Below are 27,829 nucleotides of genomic sequence, written 5' to 3'. Positions count from 1 at the left end.
GTATATAACTCAGTGATACAGTTATGTGCTTTAGATTTTAAAATCCAGGATAAACTGTATAAATTGTTGGTTTTTTTAATTGATTATGGTATCACATAATTGTCCTCATCCCTCCTTCCCACCGCAAACCCCTCCCCGCATATGCCCCCACCCCCCTGTTGTCCGTGATCATTGGTTAGGCTTATATGCATGCATATAAGTCCTTTGGTTGATCTCTCCCCCTTTCCCCCACCCTCCCCTACCTTCCCTCTGAGGTTTGACAGTCTGATCGATGCTTCTCTATCTCCGGGTCTGTTTTTGTTCATCAGTTTGTGTTGTTCATTATTTCCCCTAGATGCGTGAGATCATGTGATACAAGAAATACTTATAAGAACCAAAAATGAGACCAGCCATAATGGTTATGCTGAGAGGCAAATGAATCAGTCTGTAGTAAGTTTCTTTCTGGGTCAACAGTTCTTTTGAGTCCTAATTTCAATGTCAAACAGTTCCTTATGTGTACATGTCAGCAATGATATTTCAGTTCTGGATGGTGGACAAATGGTGGTGATGCAGGTCCAACCATCTCTGGTTTGGTCCTGGGCATCCTTCAGCGATGCACAGCTGCTGTCTGCTAGTATGGCAAGGCGTTGTCAGCTTCTTCCATCTCTGGACTGTTTCTCTTCTGTCTTCATGGCTGGAGCAGTCCTGTCAATTCCTCTCTGTTGCAGGAATCCACATGGTCCTGGAGTTGTTTTCTGAAAATATACAAACATATTCTCGACCAAAAGTTAATAAAGGAATATTTTCTATAAATTTGACTTGGGATCCTTTTTCATTTTTTGCCCAAATGATTTTCCTCTGGCTTGTTTTGACACCATGTGTGTTTTTCATGGGTGTCTTGCTGTTAGCATTACAAATGAAAGTTAATTTTCAAAAGTAAAAATTTTCTAGATGTAATTTACTTACAGGATATTTTTCCTTACATGATATTCTTCTACTATCACCCCCTTTTTAAATTTAAATATTAGTAGGCTTTTGGAAATTTTATAATGTAGTCTTGATAGCTTTTACATTTTAATTTTTTGCGCTAAAATATGACTGCTTTAGGTTGATTACATGTTACGCAATTTTACCATGAGATGAACTGCCAATAAAGATTTTTGTTAATACTTTAGGAACAGCCGAAACCGGTTTGGCTCAGTGGCTAGAGCGTCGGCCTGCGGACTGAAAGGTTCCAGGTTCGATTCCGGTCAAGGGCATGTACCTTGGTTGTGGGCACATCCCCGGTAGGGGTTGTGCAGGAGGCAGCTGGTCGATGTTTCTCTACCATCGATGTTTCTAACTCTCTATCCCTCTCTCTTCCTCTCTGTAAAAAATCAATAAAATATATTTAAAAAAAAATACTTTAGGAACAGCTTTTTGTACATTACAATCAATTTTTCTAGAATATTCGATTATTTCAATTAGCCTATTTAAATTACTCTGAAAACTTGACTACTATTCTACTGTCAAACTCAACACTCTAACAATCTTATTTTACCCTGTGTATATTAGTGGAAAGGATTATTTGCCTTCTTGAGTAAGCCATGAGCATTCCTGGTACTAGGCTGGATTTGGATATCAAAAACCCGCTTCCCCTCACCATGGGTACAAGACATCTCAAACAAGTCTTGTTGCAGTGAGAGGACAGCTGCTGTCGGCCAAGTCTCTGTCTGTTACCTGGGTCCTGATTTGAGCTGTGCATGGGAAGCGAAGCAGCCATGGGGGCAGGAGACCTCCCTCAGAAGGGGTGAAGGTTCAGGCCCCTGCAAAGTTGGGGGGTTAAGGGTCTGTGCCCCACCTCTGTTGACCCCCAAGTTTTCTCCTGATGGCCCCTCTGCGACTGTGCCTGTCTTAGGTTGTTCCTTCCCTGAGGAATCTTACCCATCTCTGGCTAACCAGCCATCCTCCGGGGCCAAGCAGGGTGATGTGAGGTTCAGTTCTGTCTCCTTGGTAGCCTATGCCCCCGTGGTCTCCATGCCCAGCACCTGCGTTGGGATCCCCTCGCCGGCTGGTGAGGCCCTGGCACTGATCACATATCTTGGGGAACCCAGGTTTCTTCTCCAGGGATGGCCCAGCTCACCCCACTGGGCGAGAGACATATCCATGGTACCAGCCACCATGATGCTTTAACCTCAGCATGAACTGAAAACTCAGGCAACAGCTGTGGGGAACTGGACCGTGAGAAGAGGGTCCCTCTTGGCCAAAAGGGCAAGAGGGGCCAATATAGAATGCTCAGATGCCTTCCCAGGGGGCCCTCTACACAGTGGAAGGGATTAAATCCTTTCATGTCATTTTTAAATTGCTGCCAGACATTCAAAGAATTAGTTTGTAAGTTTGTTTGGGATAATTGTATATTATGCTGTTGTAATTATAAAATATCAAGAGATGTGTAAAAGCTTAGTTGTTGAATAAATGAACAGACTTGAGTTTGAATCTTACTTCATCCCTTTTACGCTGTGTGACACCCGGTCATTAACTTTAGGATAAGTTTACTCATGAATTCATTTTTAAAAACATCTGTTGCATGCTTCCTGAGAGCCACGCACCCTGTGCTAGGCACTGGGGACCTGCAGGGAAGAAGATACGCCCCTGACCTCCAGGAACTCAAGCCTGTAGTTTGGGACTGTTATGTGAAGTAAGGTGGAAAGAACAGCCCATGCAAGCCCAGAGGAATGAAGAGAAGAAAGCTGCTAGTAGATCCATAAGGCAGAGGCATAGGATGTCCTCCTGGGCCAGATGTTCACGGGCCTCGCATGCCCATGGAATTTATGGGAATGTGAACTTGACTGTCCAGGCTACCACTGAGAGACTGGAAAGTGGGAAGAGTCCAGAACAGATGTGCATTTTAGAAAGACCATTCAGGCAGCCCTGGGGAGAAAAGAAGCAAGAAGACCCAGTTACTGCTCTTATCCAGTTGAAAGGTGGTAAGGGCCAGAGTAAGGCACTGGCCATGAGACATGGCCTCAAGAGGATGGATAGGAGTGACCAAGAAAAGCCAGTCAATTGGACTTGGAGACTGATTAGATATGGGGCAAGATGGAGGAGTCAAAATGAGCATGCAGGCAGACGATCAAAGGCCTTCGCCATGGCAGTGGCCATGGGGATAGAGGAGGGAGAGCATGAAGGAGAGAGGATCTACTGGATTTGATGATGGGTTGTGCATGAGGTGGGCGAGCGGGAGGGAGCAGGTCACTCTAGATCCCTAACTCTCTGTCTGAGGATAATAAGTCTGTGAATCAGATGATACGAAAAGACCCTGGCGGGGTAGCTCAGTTGGTTAGAGCATTGTCCCAATACACCAAGGTTGTAGGTTCGATCCCCAGTCAAGGCACATACAAGAACCAACCAATGAGTGCATAAATAAGTGGAACAACAAATTGATGTTTTTCTCTCTCCCACTCTAAAAAAAAAATAATAAATCAGTAAACAGATAATATGGGAAGAGAAGCAAGTTTGGAAGGCTTTAAACAAGTTACCTGAGCTTTCTGAGCCTGAATTTCTTCACATGCAAAACAAGAATAATAATATCTACCTCTCAGAGTTGCCATGAGGACTAAGTAACCTGGGAAATTGCAGGACATAGTATAGATAGATGCACAATAAACACTTTGGGTGACACTCATAACAGTTCTTGCGTATGTGCCAAGGACTTAATCCTCACAACAACCCAATAAGGTAGGTACTATTATTATCCCTATTTTACTAACCTGGGAACCAAAGCACAGAGAGGTATAGAAATTTGGCCAAAGTCACCCAGTTAGTAAGTGGCAGAGTGTACTTTCCTAGCCCCTGTGCTATATACCTTATTCTTTCTTGGACCTATAACTCGGCTTGAGGGAGGAAGAGAGGAAATGGCAGGAAGAATGGTCAGCAGACCTGATCAATAATTCACTCCAAGAACAGTTTTTATTTGGAAATGTGCCTCCACAGCTTGGTGGCAGTCTGGGGGCAGATGGCCCCTGGCTTGCTTGTTTACTCTTTTCCAGCCCAGGGCATGGGCTCCTTGGGGTTAAGGCACCGGATCAAGTTCTCAAGGATCAACATCCCAGGCAGCCTTAGTGGCCTGGGGCCTGGGGCCTGGGGCTGACGCAAAAAACAAACTAGGTTCCCTTCCGGATTGCTTCATGGTTGGAGGGCCTCGGCCCTGACACCAGGTCCTCGGCTCCCTCTTTTGCAGGGGCCAGTGTCACCCACAGGCCAGCTGTGGCCAGGTCCTGGTGGGCATGAGATTGGGGGAAAGAGGCTAGCAGAGGCTAGTTTTCTGGTTCTGGGTCCTGTTTGTCTTCCCGAGGGTTGGAAGCCGAGATGGGAGCCTCCTCCCCACCGTTGAGGGACTTCTGCTGCTCACTGGTGCTGGGTGAGGTGGTCCTGCTGCCCTGGGATCCCCAGCGGGTCAGGCGCTTCAGGGAGGAGTCTCGGCGGGCAAGGAGAGGGGGCTGGAAGCCTGTGAAGGAGCTGCTGGTGGTGGGACGCTTGTCTGGCAGAGAAAAGGCAGGCGTGAGTCAGGAGGAAGGTACTGCGAAAGGGAGAGGTTGACAGGCCTGGCCTCAGCCCTGGGGGACGAGGACCTCTGGCCCTCAGCCCTGCAGGCTCTGTAGATCTGGAGGTACCCCTCGCCCTCCCTTCGCCCTCCTCACTCCAGGGAGAGCTCCAAGGTCTAGCCCGCTCTCACCTCCAGGTTCAATTGGATGCATGAGCCTGTTCATCTGGACATTCCAGTGTTTCACGTTGGTGCTGGCCTGGCGCAACTTCCGCTGGGCGGCCTGTGGGACACAGCCAGTGGGGAGTGGGTCAGAGCCACCATCCAAGACAGGGTGTCTTGACCTTTGCAGGTGCACAGGCCCCGTAGGATGTGACCGAGGCTGCTGATCATCTCCTCAGAAAACTCATGCATATTCAGAGTTATGTATATATCCAGAGTTGGTATCCAATTTCAGGGGACTCATAAGACCCCTCCCAAAGGGCTGCAAATAGTCATAATTATAGTTTCTATTTATTAAGCGGCCCAGATGTGTTAAGTATATTTATTATCTTATTCAACCTCCAGAGCAGATGTTAACAACAAACAAGTGCGAAAGAGGTTCAGTGACCTGCCGGGGACACACGCTGACCTGACACCACTGACCCACCGCCTCTCAGGAAGGAGTGCACAAGCCTCTGCTCCGATGTCCACCCGCCGTTACCGCAGCGGGTGGGGTCATAGAGGAACCTTTTCCTTCCATATTACATATTTTTGTGTTTGAATTTTTTATGATGACCATGTAAGCCAACAAAGCAAAATAAAGTAAACAATATTAATAAAAACAAAACATCAAAAATAACCTCTCTACCATGGAGATTTGTACTTTAAGGAGAGGACGCAAAATAGGATCTTGGAAGAGCAGGAGGAAAAATTGTGCCCAGATTAATAGTAATGATAAAAATAGCAGCTAATGTTTCTTCAGCCCTCACTACATATGAAATACCACCTATTATCTCGTTCAGTCTCATAACAATGCTATTTCCAGTCCCCATTCCCCAATGAGGGACTTGAACTCAGAGAGGTCAGGCAATTCTCAAGGTCACAGCCGGAGGGGGACGGAACCAGGGAAGGCGGGGACCTGAGGTTACCCCTCTCACTCGGTCAGTCACTGCCAGTCACCGCCCGTCCCACCGCAGGCCTCACCTCCACGTCCTCATCCGCCCTCTGCCGGTTCTGCCGCACCTCCTCCAGCTGCTGCTGGGCCAGCTGCAGGGAGCGGCTCTGCAGGGCCATCTCCTGCTGCAGCTCTTGCTTCTCCTGCTGCGCCTGCTCGATGTAGCGCTCCTGGTCCTCCTTCAGCCGCAGCAGCCGCTTCAGCTTCTCCTCCTCCTCCTCCAGCAGCCTGCCGGCCGGGCGCACTGAGTCGTCTCCAGAGCCAAGGCACCCGGTAGGCGCCCAGCAAGCGGGACGGCGGGAAGCCAGGGAGGGGAGTCAGAGGGGTCCCTCAGCCTTACCTGGTCTGGGCCAGGCGCACGGCCTCCTCGTCCCGCCGAGCTTTCACCTCCAGTTGCAGAGCCTCCTGAAGCCTCTGCTGCATGTCCTCCAGCTCCTCGATGCGCTGCCGCTGCCGGGCAGCCTCCTCCTCCTTCAGCTCCATCTCAGCCTGCATGGACGCCCGGGCCTGCGGGGACGCAGAGCCGGGTCAATGGGTCACAGGGCAGGGAGGCGGCGGGTGCGCGCCCTTTCCCCAGAGTTCTGCTAGGCTGGCCCCACTAGTTATCTCCAGGTGAGAGTTTGGGGAGTTCCTGCATGTCAGGCTCTCCTGACCCGATCCCTTTCTGAGAGCCTGACTAGGCCAGAGAACAATCAGCGAGCTGAGGCTGCAGGGGGAGAGGGACTCAAGTCACCCCCTGCCTAGCACCAGCCTTACTAATTACTATTATATATGATAATATAATGTGTTATGATTAAGGCTAGTGCTGGGAAGGGAGTGACTATAATTGGAATACTTGTTATAACAGCCGTTTCCCCATTTGATCCTCACCATACCTCTGCAGCCAACATGCCACTGATAAGTCACTGAGGGACAGAGAGGCTGAGTGCCTTGCCTGAGATCCCAGGGCTCCGAAGAGGCAGCGCTGGGAATGAATGCACGCGTCTGACTCCAGTTCTAGATCTCTTAAATCCTAAATCTAATTGCCTCTACATGCTGAGTACGCCCCCACTTCCTCCCATCCTGAATTCCCCAAATTGGTTCCATTGTAAACTCAGATCAGGTCTAGTGTAATCTGTTCCAACCTGAATCCAAGTTCATCCCTAATGACGTGGTCTTTAGCGGCTCCGGCCCCACCCATCCGTTGGCTCAAGCCCCACCTCACACCTTCTCTTCCCTTAAGCCACCCCGCTGCCAGTTTCCTCCACCCTCCACCTAGTCGTATCCCTCACAGGCCCGGTCCCGCTCCTGGCCCCGCCCCGGGCCCCTGGCCCCGCCCCCAGCGGCCTCACCTGCTCGGCCTCGCGCAGCTGGCCCTCCAGCGCCTGCTGCAGCTCGTGGTGCTGGCTGCGGCGCCGCGCCTCCTCCTCCTGCAGCAGGCGCTCCGCCTGCCGCTGCGCCTCCTGCAGCAGCTCCAGCTCCTGCAGCTTCCGCTCCTTCTCCTCCTGCAGCTGCTGCAACCGCAGCAGCTCCTCCTCCTTGGCGGCCCGGCGCCGCTCCCGCTGCTCCCGCTGCTCACGCCGCTTCTGCTTCAGGTCCTTGTGCAGCGATGTCTTCCCCTCGGCCTGCAGCCGGATGGCCATCTGAATGGCTGCGGAGGGAGCGGGCGGGAGTCAGCAAGCGGCTAGCCCGAGACGGGGCGGCTCGGGGTGGCCCGCTGCTGGAAAGGGACCTTAGGAGTCGCTGGAGTCGACTCCAGCCTCCCGCTGGGCAAAGTGTCATCAGCCGCTTACACAGATGAGGCGACTGAGGCCCAGCCAGACCCAGGCCACCCCGTGAGCAACTCACCAGCGGTCCACTCCTGGCGCTGGCGCGTGTCCGAGGCGCTCATCTCGTACGTGCGGGAGGCCGTCTTCACGCAGAACATGCAGCGCTTTCCCTCGCGGTCAGGCAGCACCTGGGAGAGGGCAGGTGTCCAGGCAGGCTGGCCTCACTGAGGTCAGGGTCACACCGGCCGTGCCCCAGGAGTGCTCCAGCTCCAGCTCCAGCTCCAGCCCCTACCCCTCCTGGCTGACCATCTTCCCTGGCCGCCCTCCCACTCTGTTTGCCAGGAGCCTGTGTGCCCAGCTTGGAGTTAGTTCTGGGGCTACGTGTGTCCTCACGGCTCTTGTAGACTTTGCTCTTTGAAGGCGGAGTCGGCTGTTTCCATCTTGGTAGCTCCCCACAGGGCCTAGCATCTAGTCGCCACTCAGTGTTCATGCAGATCATGCTTGAACACCTCCAGTGACCGGGTCCTCACTATCCAGAATGTTCTCCATTCATTCATTTCACAGATATTTTGGAGTGTCTACTGAGTGCCACTCATTGTTCAGACATTTGGGATACGGAGGTGTGCCTCACAGACCAAATCCCTCCCTGCCTTCCCTAAGCTACTCTCTAGTGGAAAATAATAGTTACCACGTTTTGAGCTTCTTATGTTGTAGGGTCTGTACTAGTGTTTTTCATGCATCATTTTTTTTTAAATATATTTTATTGATTTTTTTTACAGAGAGGAAGGGAGAGGGATAGAGAGCTAGAAACATCGATGAGAGAGAAACATCGATCAGCCGCCTCCTGCACACCCCCTACTGGGGCTGTGCCCGCAACCAAGGTACATGCCCTTGACCGGAATCGAACCTGGGACCCTTCAGTCCGCAGGCTGACGCTCTATCCACTGAGCCAAACCGGTTTCGGCTTCATGCATCATTTTATTCACTCCTCCCAGACAACCGTGCCAGCCAGGTATCATTATCTCCACTTTACAGAGAAAGAAACCGAGGCTCTAAGAGGCCCGGAACTTGCCCAATTCACACTGCCTGTTAGTGGTGGAGTTGGGATTTCTGCCTAGATCTGTGTTCTTTCCACAGTGACACCTATTTCCTCATTTGACAAACATGGACAGAGCCTAGGGTGGCTATAATAATTTTTTTAAATGTAAGATAACAAGTGTTGGTGAGGATGTGGAGAAACTGGAACCCTCATACACTGCTGGTAAGAATGTAAGCAGGTGCAGCCACCATGGGGAACAGTTTGTTCCCCTAAAAGTTAAATAGAATAACCCTATGGGCCAGCAATTCTACTCCTAGGTATGTACTCAGAGAAATGAAAACACGTCTCTCCCCAGAAGTTTGTACAAGGATATTCATAACAGCATTATTCACAACTAGAGGCCTGGTGCATGAAAACTCGTGCACTGGTGGGGGGGGGGGGCGTCCCTTAGCCTGGCCTGTGCCCTCTTGCAGTCCAGGACCCCTCAGGGGATGTCCACCTGCCAGATATCCTTAGCACAGCCATCAGCCCAGCTTGTGGCTGAGCAGCACTCCCCCTGTGGAAGCACCCTGACCACCAGGGGGCAGCTCCTGCGTTGTGTCTGCCCCCTGGTGGTCAGTGCACATCATAGCAACCAGTCATTCCCGGTCGTTCTGCCATTAGGGTCATTTTACATATTATCTTTTTATTATATAGGATAGCAAACAGATGGCAACAACCCAATGTCTATCTATAATAATAAAAGGGTAATATGGTAATTATACCGGATAGCTGAACGACCTTCTGACAAAGCCGGGGCCCGAGGGAAGCTGGCCGGGGTCCGGGGTGCCTGCCAGCGGCTGGAGGAGGAAAGCCTGGGTCCTGGGTGCTGGAGGGAAGCTGGTGCTGGCAGCCGGGGTAAGGAAGGCCTACTCTTGCATGAGTTTTCATGCATCGGGCCTCTAGTCCAACGTAATAAAAGCCTAATATGCTAAGTGTCCGGTCATTCGTTCATCCATACAACCAATCAAAGTGTAATATGCTAATGATATGCTAAGGCTGCTCAACTATGATGTTCACTGACCACCAGGGGGCAGACGCTCCAACTGATAGGTTAGCTTGCTGCTGGGGTCTGGCCAGTCGGGACTGAGTGAGACGGGCTGGCCCCACGCACAATCAGCCCAAACACCCCAATCAGGGGCGGGGCTAGCCAGCCAATTGCCTGAGGCCCCTCCCCCCAGCCAGACCCCACCCATGCTCAAATTTGTGCACCAGGCCTCTAACCAACAAATAAATGGAGCAGCAAATGTCGTATATCTACAATGGAATATAATTCAGCCATGAAAAGGAATGAATTCCTGATCCATGCCACAACATGATGAACCTTAGAAACATTATGCTAAGAGAAATAAGCCAGACACACACACAAAAAAACAAATATTATACTATTCCACTTATATGAGGTGCCTAGAATACTTATTCATGGAGACAAAGGAGGGCTGGGTGAGGATGAGTTGTTGCTTAATGGCTACAGAATTTCTATTGGGATGATGAAAAAGTTTTGGAAATAGACGATGGTGATGGCTACACAACACTGTGACTATTTAATGCTACTGAATTATACACTTAAAATGGTTGAAATGGCAAATTTCTTATTATACATATATTTTTTCTACTATTAAAAAACTTTTTGTGCCTGGCTGGCATGACTCAGTGGTTGAGCATTGACCTATGAATCAGGAGGTCACAGTTTGATTCCTGGCCAGGCACATGCTGGGTTGGGGGCTCAGTTCCCAGTATGGGACCTACAGGAGGCAGCCGATCAATGAGTCTCTCTCATCATTGTTGTTTTTATCTCTCTCCCTCTCCGTTCCTCTCTGAAAACAATAATTTTTAAAAATTATTTAAAAACCAAATCAAACCAAAAGAAACTTTTTGCTTCAAGCCTCTAAAACAAGCATGTCAAACTCATGGGCCACGGGCCTTATGTGGCCCACAATGAAATTTTGCAGCCCAGCCAATATAATGGTATGTAAGAAACGTTTTAATAAAAATTTTGTAACTTAATTTTTACAATATCCTGTTATACATTATCTATCTATCTATCTATCTATCTATCTATATATATAAAAGCCTTGCTCTGGCTGGTTTGGCTCAGTGGATAGAGTGTTGGCCTGCGGACTAAAGGGTCTCAGGTTCGATCCCAGTAAAGGGTACATGCCCGGGATTGCGGGCTTGATCCTCAGTAGGAGGCAAGCAGGAGGCAGCGGATCAATAATTCTCTTCCGCCCTGACCGGTTTGGCTCAGTGGGTAGAGTGTCGGCCTGCGGACTGAAGGGTCCCAGGTTCGATTCCAGTCAAGGGCATGTGCCTTGGTTGAGGGCACATCCCCGGTGGGGGGTGTGCGGGAGGCAGCTGATTGATGTTTCTCTCTCATCAATGTTTCTAACTCTCTCTCCCTCTCCCTTCCTCTCTGTAAAAACATCAATAAAATATTTTAAAAAATAATAATAATTCTCTTCCATCATTGATGTTTCTACCTCTCTCTCCCTCTCCCTTCCTCTCTGAAATCAATAAAAATACATATTAAATAAATAAATAAATAAATAAATGCCTGAACAACTGTTACAGCTGATCGACTGAACAACCAGTCAACTAGTTGCTATGACACACACTGACCACCAGGCGGCAGACGCTCAACACAGGGGCTGCCCCCTGGTGGTCAGTGCACTTCCACAGCCAACCATCCATGGCCAGCCAACCTCCTGTGGTCCCTCTCCCCGGCTGGCCTGCCCCAATTGGCCCCAATTGGGACTGGGTAAGACAGCCCCTATCAGCCCCCATTGCTGGCCAGGCCCAGGGACCCCACCCATGCACGAATTCATGCACCAGGCCTCTAGTTATTAATAATGAACTACAATGTTTGCTAATGACTGATTACTATAAACGTGTTGCATTCATTTCCCTTACGAGCCTTTCGCGCAGGCGCACCATTTCTCTCCACTAATACTAGCAGCGAATATTTAGCAGCCGATTGCCACGTCATTAGTCTTGGACTGACTTGTTTGGTGTGCGCAACGGGAAATATTTCAGAGAACAAGAAAATAGGTTTATTTGCGTTACGATTATTAATTTGTGCAGTTATTCAGTGTCTGGTAAGTTAATGTTCAAGAAAATATGTTAATTTTTATTGAAATGTTCTATTATTTTATGTTAATGATGACTCATTTATTTTAGCCCTTTGTATTTAGCATGTCTCTATTGAAATAAACCTACATTTCTATGAAAATTAAAGCTTTTGTTTTTTTGCAGCTCACATAAACTTAAACCTTGCTTATTTGGCCCATGTTAGCCTTTGAGTTTGACATGCTTGCTCTAAAATAGTAATGGACAGAGCAAAGGGAGGCAAAGGGAGGGGAAGGGGGAAAGGAGAGGAATGTGGAGAAAGAACAAGGAGGTGAAGAGTTGCCAAAGGGAATGGACTTTGGGTGAAGGAGAAAGATCTTTAAAGGGGATTTTGAGGTTTTGCTGAGTAGTGTGAGACATAAGCTGTCTCCTCTGAAATCTTCAGCAAAACTCACAGTATTTACCAATGACTTTGCAGGTTTTTAAAATATATATTCATATATTTTTTAAATATATATTTTTACTGATTTCAGAGAGGAAGGGAGATGGGAGAGAGAGAGAGAAATATGGATGAGAGAGACACTTTGACGGGCTACCTCCTGCACTCCCTCTACTGGGTATTGAGCCCGCAACCCAGGCATGTGCCCTGACCGGGAATTGAATCTGGGACCTTTTGGTCCATGGGGCAATGCTCAATCCACTAAGCCACGCCAGCTGTGCTGCAGGTTTGTCTTTGTTTTTTTAAAAACACACCTGACATGGATGAGAATGGCCTTGAGGTACCCAGGTATATTTGGGTTACACGCATCTAAGCAGAAATTGCCACTGGCTTTTCTCCACTCACCCTCCTCCTGAGCCTCTTGCCCTCACACCCCACGGAAGGCCTTGTGGGCCCTGAGGTGTGCGCCACCCTTCGCCTGGCCCCTTACCTCCACACAGCACTGCCCGTCCAGTGGAATAGTGCCCCTTTTCTCCTTGCACTCTTCGCTCCCAAAATAGCAGAGGCAGCTGGGCTGCAGCTGGAACCAGCGTTCCGCCCAGTTCCTCCTCAGGTGCCCTCGCTTCCACAGGTAGCCCTGCCAGACAGGGCAAAGTCAGAGGCTTCACTGCCCCCCTTCACTCCTCCTTGGGGTCCTCCCCTGTTGCCAGCTTGGCCTGACCTGCTTCAGGACATCTTGGATGAGCTCCTGGTAGACCTCGTGGATGGCCATACTGAGGGTGTCCCGCCCCACGCCGCGAAGACAGCGGCCGGAGTTGAAGAGCTCCAGGAACTGCCAGACGCTGAGCCCCCCTGTGGTCTGGGCTGCCTGGGCCTCCTGGGCCAGCAGCTCCTCCAGCTCCGCCAAGCTCACCTCCAAGCTCATGCTGCTGAGCACCTTCTTCAGCAGGTACTCCACCTGAAGGGGGAGAAGGCCTGCTGACTGCCCAGACAGTGTTGCTGGTACCGACACTAGGGGGCGCTCCCCACCTGGCTCCCAGAGCCTGGGCAGAGGTGACCAGGAACAGGGGTTGGGAGTGGGGGCAGAGAACTAAACTGGTGGACCAGGGTAGAGATTTGGAAGGGGATCCTGGAGTCCCAACCCCAAGTCAGGCATCCACTCCCTTTCCCCAACTTACAGCCCCATTCCTTCCTGCCTTAAATTAAGGGCAGGCAAAGGTCGACGCTGTGGGCTAGGTAGGGCCTAGGCAGAGGCAGCAGGTCACAGAATATATCAGAGGGGGTGTAATCCAATACCCTCACTTAGCAGATGACAAAACTGGGGCCCACAGGGGGAAGTGACCTGTTCTAAATCACACAGCAAGTTGGTGGCAGCCAGAACTTGACTCGGACCTCCTGAATCCCATGTGAGCCCTCTTCCTAGCCCCAACCCCGGAGACCCTCCCTTATGGGAGGGCGAGGGGCCTGGCGGTGGGGGTAAGCAGGGCAGGGACAGGAAACGTGTTGCGGAGGAACCGGAAGTGGTGGTTGGGGTACATCCTGCTGCAGTTGGTTCACACTGCATGCTGATCACAGCAGCAAGCAGCCTTCTGGGAGGCCACCTGCCCTGACTGGCAGGGTCTGGCAAGGCTGCCATCCCCGGGGTCTGTAGATGGACACATGGCCCTCTCCTGCCCCAGCAGCTTCTTGGGAAACCCCGGGTCTCAGCTGGGACTGGGGTGGGGTGCGCCAGTTCAGGGCTCAGGTGGCTCTCCTCAATGTTCTCACAAACAGAAGCAAGGATACAAATCTGAGAGCAGTCAGACATGTGAGTACTTCTTGTAAATACGAGGACCCCTCCCTGTCTGCTCTAATCTAAAGACTTAAGTTCGCCCTGACATCCTCACAGCCAAGAGGGCTTAAAGGGCTGGAGAAGGCTGAGCGGATGGGAGAGGGTGGAGAGCAGAGGGCGGCAGGTTGACTGGAGAAGGGGGCTGTGCCCTGACCTCACTGATGAGTTGAGGAGGGAGGGTGGATTCCTGGCCTCTACTCCCAGGAAACCGCTCTGGTCCTGCGCTGAGTCTGCCCCTGCTCTCCCTGGACTGTAGCAGGAGGGGACAATCTGGAGCCAGGTCAGACTCAGTTGTCCACCTGGAGTAACTGAGAGAGGTCCTAGAAAGGTCTCCCTCCCCCTCGTAGAAGTGCACCTTCTCCGAGGGCCACGGTGCCTCAAATCCTGCCATCTGATCTTCAATGTTTTTGTTTGTAAGTGCCCAGTAATGTACCGGCATTCACATCTCTGTGTAAGTGGAATTGCAGGTCATTTTCCTGCTGTGAGGCCAGCAGGGCCTGAGGAGGTGTGGTTTTGCTTCTCCTGGGAGAAGGCACAGGTGTTCCGACAGGGGCCGTGGGGGGTGCCTGCAGGTAGCTGGGTGGAGACAGGCATCAGCATGGGAACCCAAAGAAGAAAGGGGATGTGGGAAAGTACAAAGGCCACTGGGCTTCCTTCATGGTTTGGCTGAGGCCTGGCCTCAACTGGTGCAGTCCCAGGGGCTGCCATGACCCTCACCTCATCTGGAACCATGATCAGAGGGTACTTGTCCTCAGACAGGAAGTTGAAGAGGCACCAGAGGCGGAAGGCATCCTGATTGGAGAGCATGCTGTTCCCGTTGCTATCCACCCGGTAGTTCTTCTTGGCCGTCAGGGTCCAGCACAGCTCATCGAAGTGCTCCTTAACAAAAGCCCCCTCCTCCACCTGCCACCAGGCCTGCAGGTCAGCCAAGGAGGCTGCCCTGGCCCGGCTCTACCCCACACCAGGCTCCAGCTGGTTTCTCGGGTCATCTATTCTCCTGCTCCCCACTCAGCCAAGTCCCCTTCTAACTAAGGTATCCCTGAGCTGATTACCAGGTAACTAGCTGGTTCCAACCACCCTGCCCCCCGCCACCCCCACATCCACATCCACCCCAGTTCCCTTAGCCCAGAGGAGAGAGAAGGCCCAGGGGGATGGACAGTGAAGGAGAACCTGAGAAGACAGTGACGGCTGGGAGGAGCAGGGGGGACGGCAGAGGGGGAGCTGGGGCGCTCTTTGTACAGGTTGCAGCCGGAAGTGGGAGGTGGGCCTTGGCAGGGATGGGGTGGGAAGCTATGGGAAGGTGGAGGCCAGGAGAGAGCTGAGGGAGGCTGAAGGTGAGCTAAGGCGGGCAAGGAGGGGTGAGTGGCTGGGAAGTGGAGGATGGAAATGGGAGATGTACAGAGGGGACAGAAGTGGGAGTTTATAGGGGGAGGACATGTATTGGGGTGCTGGCTGGGAAGTGGGAGAGGTAGAGGTGCCTCCCCCACGCTGGGCCCACCTTGTCCAGGATGTACTTGTTGAGGTAGGGCATGTATCCCTGGCTGGACACGGGCCCATCGTCATCATCTCGGAAGTGCTCCTCCAGAGCCACCGGGTCGTGGGGGATGTGCAGGACCGTGTACAGGTTATGGGACAGCACCTGAGACAGAGGGGCAGTTAGCCTTCCGCACCCCACCCCAAGCTGGGCCAACAGACAGCTCCCACCTCTGCCCCTTCCCCATCCTGGGTTAAGTCCTCTGCACTCATTATGCAATCCAATCATTACTGAAACACACACATATATAATGGAATATTATTCAGCCATAAAAAAGAAGGATTTTGCCATTTGCCACAAAAGGATGCCAAGTGAAATAAGTCAGAGAAAAACAAATGTGTATAATCTCAATTATATGTAGAATCTAAAACAAACAAAACAAAAAACCTTCTAGATTCAGAGAACAGATTGGTGGTTGCCAGCGGTAGGGGGAGCAGGTGGGGAAAATGGGTGAAGGGGGTCAAAGTTGCGAACTTCCAGCTATAAAACAAGTCATGGGGTGTAACGTCCAGGGTGATGACGGCAGTTAACACACTGTATTGCATATTTGCAAGTTGCTAAGAGTCCATTTCCCCAGCAGGAAGGAGGTTGGAGTTGAGGAAAAGAACTACATGTCTTCCAGGGCTTGGAGGAGACCAGATGCGTGGCCTTCTGGCCAGGCGTCTGCGATCGCACATTGTTGGAGCGATCATTGTGTCCCTGGGGGCTGCAGCTTTCTGTAAGTTTGCTGTGGGGGAACCAAGAAAGAAGGCATACGCGGATTCCTACAGAAACTGTAATTCCAGGCAAGATTTTGAGGAGATGAAGAAGGCTGGCGTCTTTCAGAGTGCAAAGAAGTGGAATGTAAAGAATTTCTTTGGGTTGAATTCTGTGGAAGTTTGTCACTGAGCTGTGTTCCTGAACTGTGAAACAGGGATATTTGAGCTGAAGAATTGTTCTCTTGATAAATAAACGATTAAGAAATAAAAAAGAGCCCGGCTGGCGTGGCTCAGTGGTTGAGCATCCACCTATGAACCAGGAGGTCACAGTTCGATTCCCGGTCAGGGCACATGCCTGGGTTGGGAGGTTGATCCCCATGTGTGGGCTTGTGGGAAGCAGCTGATCAATGATTCTCTCTCATCATGGATGTTTCTATCTCTCTCTCCTTCTCATTTCCTCTCTGGAATCAATAAAAATATATTTAACAACAGCAAAAAAAATAAAACATAAAAGTAAAATAAAAAAGGAAGTTGCTAAGAGAGTAAATATCTAAAGTTTTCATCACAAGAAAAAACCTTTTTTTGTAACTACCCGTGGAGACGCATTTTCACTAGACTTATTGTGGTGATCATTTCCCAATACAGTTGACTTTTGAACCACGTGGGGTTAGAAACACCAATACCTCTACCTCCACCCCCACAAAGTTGAAAATCCAAGTATAACTTTTGATTCCTCAGAAACTTAACTACAGCCTGGCCCAGGGGTTGGAGTGCCGTCCTGTACACTGAAGGGTTGCGGGTTCGATTCTCAGTACATAACCAGGTTGTGGGTTTGAACCCCAGTTGGGGTACCTATGGGAGGCAACAGATCGATGTTTCTCTCTCACAACAGTGTTTCTCTCTCCCTCTCCCTTCCTCTCTCTGAAATCAATAAAAAACATTAAAAAGCCTTTTTTAAAATGTAACTACAGTTGTCCCTCGGTGTCTGCAGGGGATTGGTTCCATGACCCCGCGGCCACCCAGTTCCACAGATGCTGAAGTCCTTTACATCACCTGGCGCAGCGCAAGGCCTCCAGCCGGCCCTCGCTATTGGAACCCCAACCACGGACTGAAAAGGCCCACGGCTGGCTGAATGTGCAGATGTGAAACCGGCGGATAGGGAAAGCTGAATGTATGTCTATTGAAACTATCCGTATGTAAGTGGACCCGTGCAGCTCAAACCCGTGCTCAAGGGCCTACTGTATGTACAGATAGTGAATCATTACGTTGTACACCTGAAACTAATGTTAAACATCAATTATACCTCAAAAATCAAGCACAAAAACCCTAAAGCTTATATACTTACTCTGCACCAAAGCACCGAGCTAAGCACTTCACATATATTTCCCTTAACCCCCATAATAACTATTAATATCCCCATTTTAGGGATTAAAAACAAGAACCCCAGGCCCTGAGATAGTCACCCAAGGTCAGAGAGCTGGCAGAGCTGGGATCAACCCAGGCAGCCACGCTCTGAGCCGCTGCGTAGGGAGGGGGTCTGTCCTCTTTCAGACCAGGACACTGAGGCTCGGGGCACCACCGGCAGCAAGAGCCTGCCATTCAAACACAGCTCTGCAGACCCCAAAGCCCAAGAACGTCCTGCGATGTGGGGCTGTCTGCAGGGAGACAGCCTGTCACCCCGGGCAGAAGCCCCACCTGATCGGTTCTCACCAAAGACTCTGTGTTCGGGCTGCAGCCTGCCTGGCACCCGGGTGTGTCCCCTGCCGTAGGCCCTGGCCTGCTAGAGATGGAAGGGAGCTGCAGAGGGCTCAGAGGAGCGTCCTGAAAATGCTCTGTGGGGGACAGCCGTGGAGGACAAGGCCTAGAAGGGATGGAGGCCATAACGGTATGGAGGGGAAGCAGGGGTTGGTTAACAAACCCATAATATTAGAAGGGAGAGGTTGAAGTTTGAACAAGGAAATCGGGGTGTGGGGGGATGCCTTGAGGTAATTCTGCTATAGTACTTATCACACAGCATAAACGATTAGTCACTATGCACACCTACTGTGTGCCAGCCACTGCATGAGGTGCTCTCTCCTGCACTCCACAGGCCGTCGGTAAATGTTCTATCTCGCAGCTGACTCCACCATCAGTTAACCTTGGAATCAGCTCCTCTGAGGCAGAGCTGGCAACATCTACACAGGGCATGCGTGCCCAGTCTTCGTTTCTCTATTCTCTTCTGTGCGAGGAGGGGAGAAAGGACTGAGACTTCTCCCCAATGTTCTCAGGCCTCAGGTTCAACTTGGCAAAGTGGGATGTTGGGGCGGGGGGGGGGGGGCTCAGCAGAGCGTGTTTTCTTTTCCCTAACTTCCCTCTGGGCAGCCATCCCTGGTCCCCACCCCACCCCTCTTTCCCACACTCTTCAAATGATCTCACATGCCATCTTTGGTTTCGCCTTCTCTTCTTCTATAGGACAGCAGAAGTTTCTTCCTCATGAACTCTGCCCCCCTCCCTATTTTGATAATAGAGACTTGATTTCCCTTCAGAAGTACCTCTCCCCCATTCTCAGTATCTGTGCTATTGACCAATTGCACCCCTACCGCACCTGTCTGCAAGGGTGGGCACATCAAGGTCACAATGATTGCTTCAAGGAAGGGCACATGACCAAGCTGGGCCAATGAGAATCAGCCCTAGGATTTTTGCTTCCTCTGAAGTGAAGAACAGATACACTCTTTTCCATGGAGTTGTTAAGTTAGGTGCAGCTGACATCTTTGTCCCGTTATGGGAATAAAGCCATCAGTGAAAAAAGCAGAATCAAGAGCTAAAGAGAGTCATCATTTCAGAACGTGATCCAGCCATGCCTGACATCAATGCTATGCTTAGAGCTCTGGTTAGGTGAGCCAGTGAAAAACACCTTTCTTTAGTTATCTTGAGTTGGGTTTCTATCATTTCTATCCAGAAAAAACATGACTAATACATCTGTGATCACAGGACTTCAATCCCCAGGCCAAGAGGTGCCGCTGGCTCAATGCCACTTACAGCCCAGGGTGACTAACGCGAGAGGAATATCCACTTCTGGAGAGACACGAGTTACTCTAAGCGTTTTACGTATGTCCACCTGCTGCCTCCTTCTCTTCCTTCAAGTCTCTTAAAGCACCCCTTTAAGAAGCTTCCTGCACAGCCCAGCCAAACGCTACACTCCAGTGGCGGGCGTGGGGTGGGGGTGGGGCCTTGGGCAAACTCCTTCCACTCTGAGCCTAAGCTTTGGGGTCAGTAAAACAGGGTAACGCCTGCCATGGGCTGTGAGGATGGAGTGCCAGACTTAGGTCTGCACGGCGCAAATGGCAGTTCCCTTCCTGTATCGAACGTGCAGTTTTTATTGTTGTTAATCCTCACCAGAGGATCTTCTTTCCATTGGTTTTCATTATTTATTTATTTACATTTATCTTTATTGTTGGAAGTATTACAGATGTCCCCTTTGTTTGTTTGTTTGTTTTTCCCATTGACCCCTCCACCACACACCCGCCCCACCCCTGTATTGTCTGTGTCCATGATCTTTAGAGAGTGGAAGGGAGGAAAGGAGGGAAAGAGAGAGAGACAGAAACATCAATGTGAGACATATCGATTGGTTGCCTCCCACAGGCTCCATGAATGATTGAAACTGCACAGGCTGACACTCTAACCACTTAGCAGCACCAGCCAGAGCGAAAGTGAGCTTTTTCCCCCCGAACAAATTGACATAGATGCAAAGACTGGTCATATCAAGTCCCGAGGAGGTTGTGAAGACAAGGAGACTTGAATGCCCTACTGGTGAGGTGTGAATGGGTTGTCTTTCTGGGGGCAAGAATCTCTCAAACTTAACAACCAGCATGAGCCCAGCATTTCCATCATCCAACCTACAGATGCTCCAGGGAACACAGCTACATGCGCGAGAATGCTCACTGAAGCCTGTTTATAATGTGAAGGGAGACAGCCTGAGGCTCCTCAGGAGGGAAGGCACAGCGTGTTGCAGACCTGTGTGTGCTCATGGGCAAGTAACCTAACTTCTCCGGGGCCTTCGTCTTCTCCGGGAGGGCAACGGGGGGCCTGCTCCACAGGATTTTTCTAACAAAGCGCTTGTGGTTTTTTTTTGTGTATGTGTGTGTTTTTTTTAATATATATTTCTTTATTGATTTCAGAGAGGAAGGGAGAGGGAGCGAGAGATAGAAACATCAATGATGAGAGAGAATCATTGATTGGCTGCCTCCTGCACACCCCCTACTGGGGATCCAGCCCGCAACCCAGGCATGTGCCCTTGGCTAGAATCAAACCTGGGACCCTTCAGTCCGCAGGCCAATGCTCTATCCACTGAGCCAAACCAGCTAGGACTAACAAAGCGCTTGTTAGCACCGTGCCTGGTGCCTATTCCTGGACTGGAATTGCTCTTAATTCCAATTCCCCCCTCCTCCCCACAAAGGAAGGTGCCTAGTGCATTGTTTAACAAAAGTTGTGAGCTATTTTTATTAGTATATTTATATAAACAGACATAGAAAGCTATGCTCAATATACGGGCAGGTGAAAAAAGTAAGCTGTAGGATAAAATGTTTGTAAAATGTGTGCAAAGATTAGGTTGAGCCTTATCAAACTGCTATTTTGGTAGGTCAAAGCATCAGAAGTCAGCAATTTCATATGTTCAACCTTATATATTTATGAGAGCCCGATGCACGAAATTCGTGCAAGGGTAGGCCTTCCTCCCCCACCCCGAGCCCCCCGCTGCCGGCTTTGCAGCCCTGGCCCCCATCCATATCCACCTTGGTCTGGCGCCCTCGTCCACACCCGCCTTGGCCTGGTGCTACCCATGTCCGCTGCCACAGACCCCCGGTTCCCTGGTTCCTTGGAGCCCTCTGATCGATTGCCCTGCAGAAGGTGGCCTGGGCCTCCCTCTTCGGGGCAATCATGGGATGATGGCAGGGCCCCCCCCAACCAATCCATTGCACCTGCCTTAGCTGGCCTGGCACCAGTGCATGCCATAGTGTGGTCGACCGGATGGTCGTTCTGCTGTTCAGCCGTTTTGGTCGATTTGCATATTATGCTTTTATTATTATAGATTTGTACATAGAAAAAAAATCTAGCTCTGGTGGTGTTGCTCAGTGGTTAGAACATTGGCCCGACCAAAGGGTCGCAGGTTCGATTCCCAGTCAAGGATGCGTGCCTTTGTTGCAGGTTCCATCCCGGGCTCCAGTCGGGGTGCGTGGGGGAGGCAACCACTCGCTGTGTCTCTCTCACATTGGTGTTTCTCTCTTTCTCTTTCTCTCTCCCTCTCCATCCCTTCCACTCTCTCTAAAAATATCAGTGGAAACCCCCACACTCCTATCCCCATTTCTGCTTTATTTTCCTCCAAGTCATGTATCAGCTTCCATGAGATGATGCCTTTTTACTTTTCTCGTTTATCATGTTCTAGCCTGCATTGGCAGCACACAGGGCTGGGTTAGCTCTATCTTATGCCGCATCACTGGGCTGGCGCACAGTGCATGCAATAAATCTGCTGAATGAACTTAAATGCTTCATGGGGAGAAGAAGAAAAACACAAAAGTCGGACAGACATGGACTGAATCTCTCTGAGCAAGTTAACCTCACTGGGCCTACTTTCATCTCTAAAAAGGGCGCTCAAGGAAATAATGTACAAACCCCTCCCATCCCAGGAGAGAGCTTGCCACACAGCAGCACATGCGTTATCTAAGCCACTTTCCTCCTTGGGCTGTTCGCCCGCACGTCCTCCTCTAAGACCTGCCTTTCTCACCTGTACCTCTAGCCAGTGGAATCCGAGGGGCCCAGGGCAGAGGAATTAAAGGAGGAATTAAAGGCTCCAGACACTCAGGGCTCAGGGCCTCTCCCCAGAGAGCTTAGCAGACCTCAGACTGTCAGGCTTCCGGTGCCTGGGTGCGGTGGGGGCTGGGCGGGAGCAGGTGTGGCCAGAGGGTCATGCTGGAAAGGAAATGGCTGGGATGGGGCCAGCAGGAGCAGTGAGTCCTCAGCCCGAGGCAGGGACTCTCACTGTGCTCCTTTTGCAGATGAGCAGGCAAGGCCTGCTCTTTTTTTTTCCCCATGTACCTAAGCCATTTTTTTTTTTTTTTAATTGTTTAAGGCCGTGGTCGGCAAGCTGCGGCTCGCGAGCCACATGCGGCTCTTTGGCCCCTTGAGTGTGGCTCTTCCACAAAATACCACAGCCTGGACGAGTCTATTTTGAAGAATTGGCGTTAGAAGAAGTTTAAGTTAAAAAAATTTGGCTCTCAAAAGAAATTTCAATCATTGTACTGTTGATATTTGGCTCTGTTGACTAATGAGTTTGCCAACCACTGGGTTAAGGTATTACGTGTGTCCATATCCCCCCCCCCCCCCCCCGCATCCCACTCCCGTACATGCCCTCACCCCCCCTGCTGTCTCTGTCCATTGGTTAGGCTTATATGCATGCAGACAAGTCTTTTGGTTGATCTCTCCCCATTACCCCCACCCTCCCCTGCCTTCCCTCTGAGGTTTGAGCATCTGTATGGAGTTTCCTCAAAAAACTAAAAATGGAACTCCCATTTGACCCAGTAATTCCACTTCTAGGAATATATCCCAAGAAACTAGAAACACCAATCAGAAAGGATATATGCACCCCTATGTTCATAGCAGCACAATTCACCATAGCTAAGGTTTGGAAACAGCCTAAGTGCCCATCAGCAGATGAGTGGATTAAAAAACTGTGGTACATCTACACAATGGAATTCTACGCTGCTGTAAAAAAGAAGGAACTCCTACCATTTGCAACAGCATGGATGTTGCTGGAGAGCATTATGCTAAGTGAGTCAGTCAGAGAAAGATAAATATCACGTGATCTCACTCATTTGCGGAATATAATAAACAACATAAACTGATGAACAAAAACAGATTCAGAGACAAGGCCTGCTCTTGATGTCTACGCTATGCTGGCTCTGGCTGAGCATCAGAATCGTCTGTGGAGCTGGTGAAACTGAAATATGCTGGGCCTGCCCAGACCTACTGACTCAGAGTTTCCTGGGGTGGGGTCCAGGTGCCTGCAGTTCACAGACTGCCATTTGGCCTCTCTCAGAGAGAACTCCCACAGTTCCCCACCCCCCCCCACCCCCCGTAGCCCTGACCTCTGGGTTGGCAGCCATTGACCTTGGACAGGCTTCATTTATTCACTGTTTCCTCTAGTCTAGAGGCATGTGAGGGAGTGGTTATCCTCTGGGGGGTTTGGAGTTCCCTTAAAGCTCAAGTGCAGGGATCGGGGCTGCTGCCATGCCCACGGTTCTGTAGTTTCCAGCCTTCAGGAGTAGATGCAGATACAGGGGCTTTGAGGACCCATAAAAGCACCAAGCAATGACTGCAGAAAGACTGACAGGTCACGCTCCCCTCCTCCCTCCTCCATAGCCTATAGTCTTTACAGGTATCTAGGTGCTAAGTGATTATTTTAAAATATGCAGGTCTTTTTAAGAGTTACTGAATGGGTTTTTCTCAACCAGCAGGTACTAAAGTTTAGCTGCTGTCATGAGGGAGGAGCACTGGGAATTTTAAGAAGTGAGAGAGGTGAGCCTGTGAGGGCAAGAAGGGGTGGAAGGGTTGGGTGTGGGCATCAAAGGGAAGAGAGGCTCCCGCCGAAGAGGGAAGGAGAGCCTGCATCAAGGCTCAGTGTCACCTATTTGATGTACTTTGTTAACATTTATTTTCGTAGGTTGTTAGCTGGATAGCTTAGTGATCCCCAGTTCAACCCTAGGACTCTACAGATGAGAAACTGATGGTCCAGAGATGGCGGTGATTTGCAAGATCACCCAGCTGGGGAGTAATACAGGTATAAACCTACGTGACTTTGCATCAAGTGGTTTATCAGCTGATCTCGCCCCCAGCCTTCTCTTCTCCCCCTCCTCCCCCTCCCAGCCCGAGGAGACCAGCAGCTGGTAGGGGTCAAGGCAAAACTGATGACCTCAGCCAGCAGATTCCTGGAGTTGTTCTTAACTTCTCCTCCACCAAGAAGGTATTGTCTCTCCCCAGAGAAGGCAAGCAACGCTACCTGGGCTCTAGGACTACCCTGAGTGCTGACTGGAGGCTCAAAAGCCTCCCGGAGCCAAGTAGGAAAGGCCCCAGTCCGCCCTCCCTGCCTTCCCTGGCTCCTGTCAACCAAGGGGAAGTGGTAGGCCGGCTCCCTTCTAAGATCCACATCCAGCCAGAGACATGATGTTCCACCCACACCCCCAAGCCTGGGCCCCTCACTGTGGGCCTGGCAGTCCGGGTCAAATTCTCAATGGGTCCCCCATTAGGCCTAAAACCAAAGCTGCTCCCCTAGGGAAAAGGGTGTGGCCATTAGGAAGCCCAGCCTCCCCAAGGGACCCTCCCTACAGCCCTGTCAGGGCTACTTGCTCCTAAAGTTCTTTAGGGAAGGAGGTTCTGAGGACCCTCCAAAAACTCAGTCCTCAACTCCTGAGAAATTCTATGCTCAACCCCAATCCAGAAATGTCATTTCTATTGCTGTATTTTTTTTTTTTAAATTGACTTCAGAGAGGAAGGAAGAGGGGGAGAAAGATAGAAACATCCATGATGAGAGAGAATCACTGATCGATTGCCTCCTGCACGCCCCACACTGGGGATCGAGCCCACAACCAGGGCGTGTGCTGGGAATTGAACTGTGACCTTCTGGTATATAGGTCAACGCTCAACCACCAAGCCACGCCGGCCAGGCCCTATTGCTCCATTTTCAGTGTTCTCAACCCAACTGGCAAAGAGCACTGTACGTCCTAAAAGAATTCAGAGAGGAAAACGCATCTGATCTCGCCCCAGCCTTCTCTTCTCCAGAGAAAACACTCCTGACCCCTTGGGCTACTGCTCCGAGGACCTGCGTTCTTGCTCCTCCCTCCGGCTCATCATGGCTTTGCCCAGGACAGTCAGTGGCAGCCCTTCCACCACTACATCAGGGCAGAAGTGGAGGCTTCACGGACACATATACTGGTACCTTGGTCTGGCTGGTTGTTTTCCTGCTTGGTTCCAACCAAGGACTCCCAGCCCAGGGGCAGTTTTAGTGAGGAGATGCTACCCCCAACCTTATCCCTTCTCCCCAAGTTTTTTTTTTTTTCAGGGGAGAGGGTGGGTACCTCTCTCTCGTCTGCTTCTTCCTCCGCCTTCTGACCACTTCTCTATTGCTCTCTTGCCTTTCCGGCATCCCCACCCCCAGCACTATCACTACTTCCTCCCAATCCAGGGTCCACCTCAGATGACATGGGCTCACCAACTGCGGGAGACTCTCATCGCCAGCTCAGGTTCCCAGAGTGAGCCAGTTTTCTGTCGCGTGGAGGGAGAAGTCCACCATTGACCTCGTGTGACCAACGAGGCTGCTGTGGGCTCAGTCTGAGTTGTACAGACAGCAAACAGTTCAAGTATGCAAGCTCCCCATGGAATCGTCCCTGCAAATACTCAACCTGTGGGGTGGGGAGCAGCCACTGGCCCGGTTAGAGGCCAAGACAGAGGCTCGAGAAGAGATGGATTTTGGATGATCTGCATTTCTTCTGTCTAACTGAAGACCCCACTAGATGACAGGAGCGGCAATAAACGAAGTAGACTATAGGGAAGGACCTGCCAGCAGCGCTGTTCTCCCAGGTGATCAAAGGCGGTAGTGGACTCTCCTTCCTGGGAGAGTCAAGAATCATTTATTGGGCGCTCACAGGCTGGCTAAGGCAGTGGTCGGCAAACTGCGGCTCGCGAGCCACATGCGGCTCTTTGGCCCCTTGAGTTTTTAGCAAAGGCCAGCTTAGGAGTACTCTAATTAAGTTAATAACAATGTACCTACCTATATAGTTTAAGTTTAAAAATTTTGGCTCTCAAAAGAAATTTCAATCGTTGTACTGCTGATATTTGGCTCTGTTGTCTAATGAGTTTGCCGACCACTGGGCTAAGGGATAAGTTACGGGACAGGACCAGTTTGGAACAGCCAGTGATATTGCCTTTAAGATCAGCAGGGTAGGCAGTTGGAATGAGGATGGGGATAACACCTACCCAGTTCCATTCATCTCCGGTTTCTAGGCACCTCCTACCTTGGTCATTAAGAATGGAGATTTCCTTGAGACTGCACCCCTCTTTGGGGGTGCCCAGAGGAGACACCAGGAATCTAGGGCCTTAGCCTAAAGCCAGGTACATAGTTGGTGATCAATAAATATTTGCCGAGTGAATGAATGAGCCCCTAAGGCAGGTCCAGAGAGCTGAGGCCTACCCTGCTCCCGTCTCCCACTGTTCCCTGGTTCCAATAGTTTAGGGCAGCAATTTTCAACCCTTTTCATCTCATGGCACACATAAATTAATTACTAAAATTCTGTGGCACACCAAAAAATATATTTTCTGCTGATCTGACAAAAAAAAAAAAAAAGGTATACTTTTTTAAAAAATCCTCACTCAAGGAGTGAGAATATTTTTTCCATTGCTTTTTAGAGAGAGTGAAAGAGAGGTTGCCTCCTGCTTGCACCCCAACCGGGATTGAACCTGCAACCAAGGTACATGCCTTTGACTGGGAATCGAACCCAAGACTCACCGGTCCATGGGCCAACACTCTCATCATTGAGCAAACTGGCCAGGGCAGGTATAATTTTGATTCATTCACACTGGACGGCTCTTGTTGTGTTGGCTGTTGTTATTTTATTTTTATTTTTTTGGAAATCTAAGGGCAAAGAGGTCAGTGCCCCTGACTAGGCATTGCATGTTTTTAAAATTCTTGCAGCACACAGGTTGAAAACCACAGGCCTAGGGTCTTGCTTCTTGCCCACTCACTAGGGTGGAGAAGGCGGCATTCCCACCGGACTGGAGGAAGGAAGGAGAGAAACCCTTGGGCCTACCAGGCACTGTCTGGGCCAGCGAACCTTAGGGCAGCCACCCAGGGGCTCTCCCTGGGCTCAGATTCCACCCCCTTCCTACCTGAGGTCTCAAAGCTTAAGGCGACAGTTCTCTAACCCCAAGTGGGGGAGGGGGAGGGGAAGCTGGGCATCAGCATAATGCCCTTCCCAGCTCCGTCCCACTGGGAGGCAGGCTTCCAGGAGCTGTTCTGCCAAAGGAGACCGAGGGAGCGGCCAGTTTGGACTGGGAAAGGCTCTGTAAACCTCTCGGCTGCGGAAGTGACTGACAAGCGTTAGCTAACTGTCTCTTCACAGGCAGGAGGAAGCAGCAGGAAGGAGCCGGGTACGTGCCCAAGCTTGATTCTAGGGCGATGTGTGCTCATCACACGGAGTCTCAGACGTTGCCTGGCCCGTGGCCCTCAGAAACCATGATGCCGCCTCAACATCCCGACATTGGAGGGGCAGGCTCTGGGCGATGGCTCTGCACTGCCCCTGCTCCCTGGACAGTGGGCAGCAGCCACCCAGTACTGGCCCCCTCCATGCCCGGGCCTCTCGATGGCTGGGTGCCCGAGAGTTCGGTGTTCACGCCTGGCTCGGCGGTGGGGCCCGTGGGTGTCTGCCAGCCTCCCTGGGCCCCGCGTGCCCTCACCTTGAGCTGGGACTTGGAGACCTTGCCGCTCTTCTCCACGTCCAGCGCGGTGAACGCGTACCAGATGGACTTGAGCAGCTCCTTTCGCAGGGCCATGGCTGAGGCGCCCGCCCACGGTGGCTCTGACACCGAGATCCGGTTTCAGGAAATGCAAACGGTTGCAGACCACAGAGGGGCTGGCGCGGCGCGAGAGCTCCACCTGCCTGCTCGCGGGCGGCCTGTGCTGACTGGCGCGGCCAGCCTGGCGCTCCTGCCCGGCTCCGGGGCCCCACTCGCCGAGGCAGCGAGGCCCAAGCCCTA

General features: G+C 51.0%; 1 protein-coding gene across 2 annotated transcripts; it reads right to left on the bottom strand.

Moving 5' to 3' along the window:
- Positions 1-3,920: 3,920 nt before the first annotated feature.
- On the bottom strand, positions 3,921-27,634 carry DEF6 (DEF6 guanine nucleotide exchange factor). 2 transcript variants are annotated; one of them, XM_008151991.3, is made up of 11 exons: positions 27,530-27,634; positions 15,318-15,458; positions 14,537-14,722; positions 12,710-12,946; positions 12,479-12,625; positions 7,485-7,593; positions 6,989-7,287; positions 5,998-6,164; positions 5,687-5,885; positions 4,694-4,784; positions 3,921-4,498 (listed from the first exon to the last, which is right to left on the bottom strand). In XM_008151991.3, exons 1-11 carry the CDS (start codon positions 27,623-27,625, stop codon positions 4,275-4,277), a joined length of 1,896 nt encoding a protein of 631 aa, XP_008150213.2. In that variant the 5' UTR covers positions 27,626-27,634; the 3' UTR covers positions 3,921-4,274. The 2 variants fall into 2 exon arrangements, with proteins under 2 accessions (XP_008150213.2, XP_054577963.1); XM_054721988.1 differs by having other exon boundaries at positions 5,726-5,885.
- Positions 27,635-27,829: the final 195 nt, after the last annotated feature.

This window comes from Eptesicus fuscus, chromosome 10, assembly GCF_027574615.1.
Source record: "Eptesicus fuscus isolate TK198812 chromosome 10, DD_ASM_mEF_20220401, whole genome shotgun sequence".
In the NCBI taxonomy this organism is placed as follows: Eukaryota; Metazoa; Chordata; class Mammalia; order Chiroptera; family Vespertilionidae; genus Eptesicus; species Eptesicus fuscus.
This window is presented reverse-complemented; position numbering and strand designations above follow the sequence as displayed.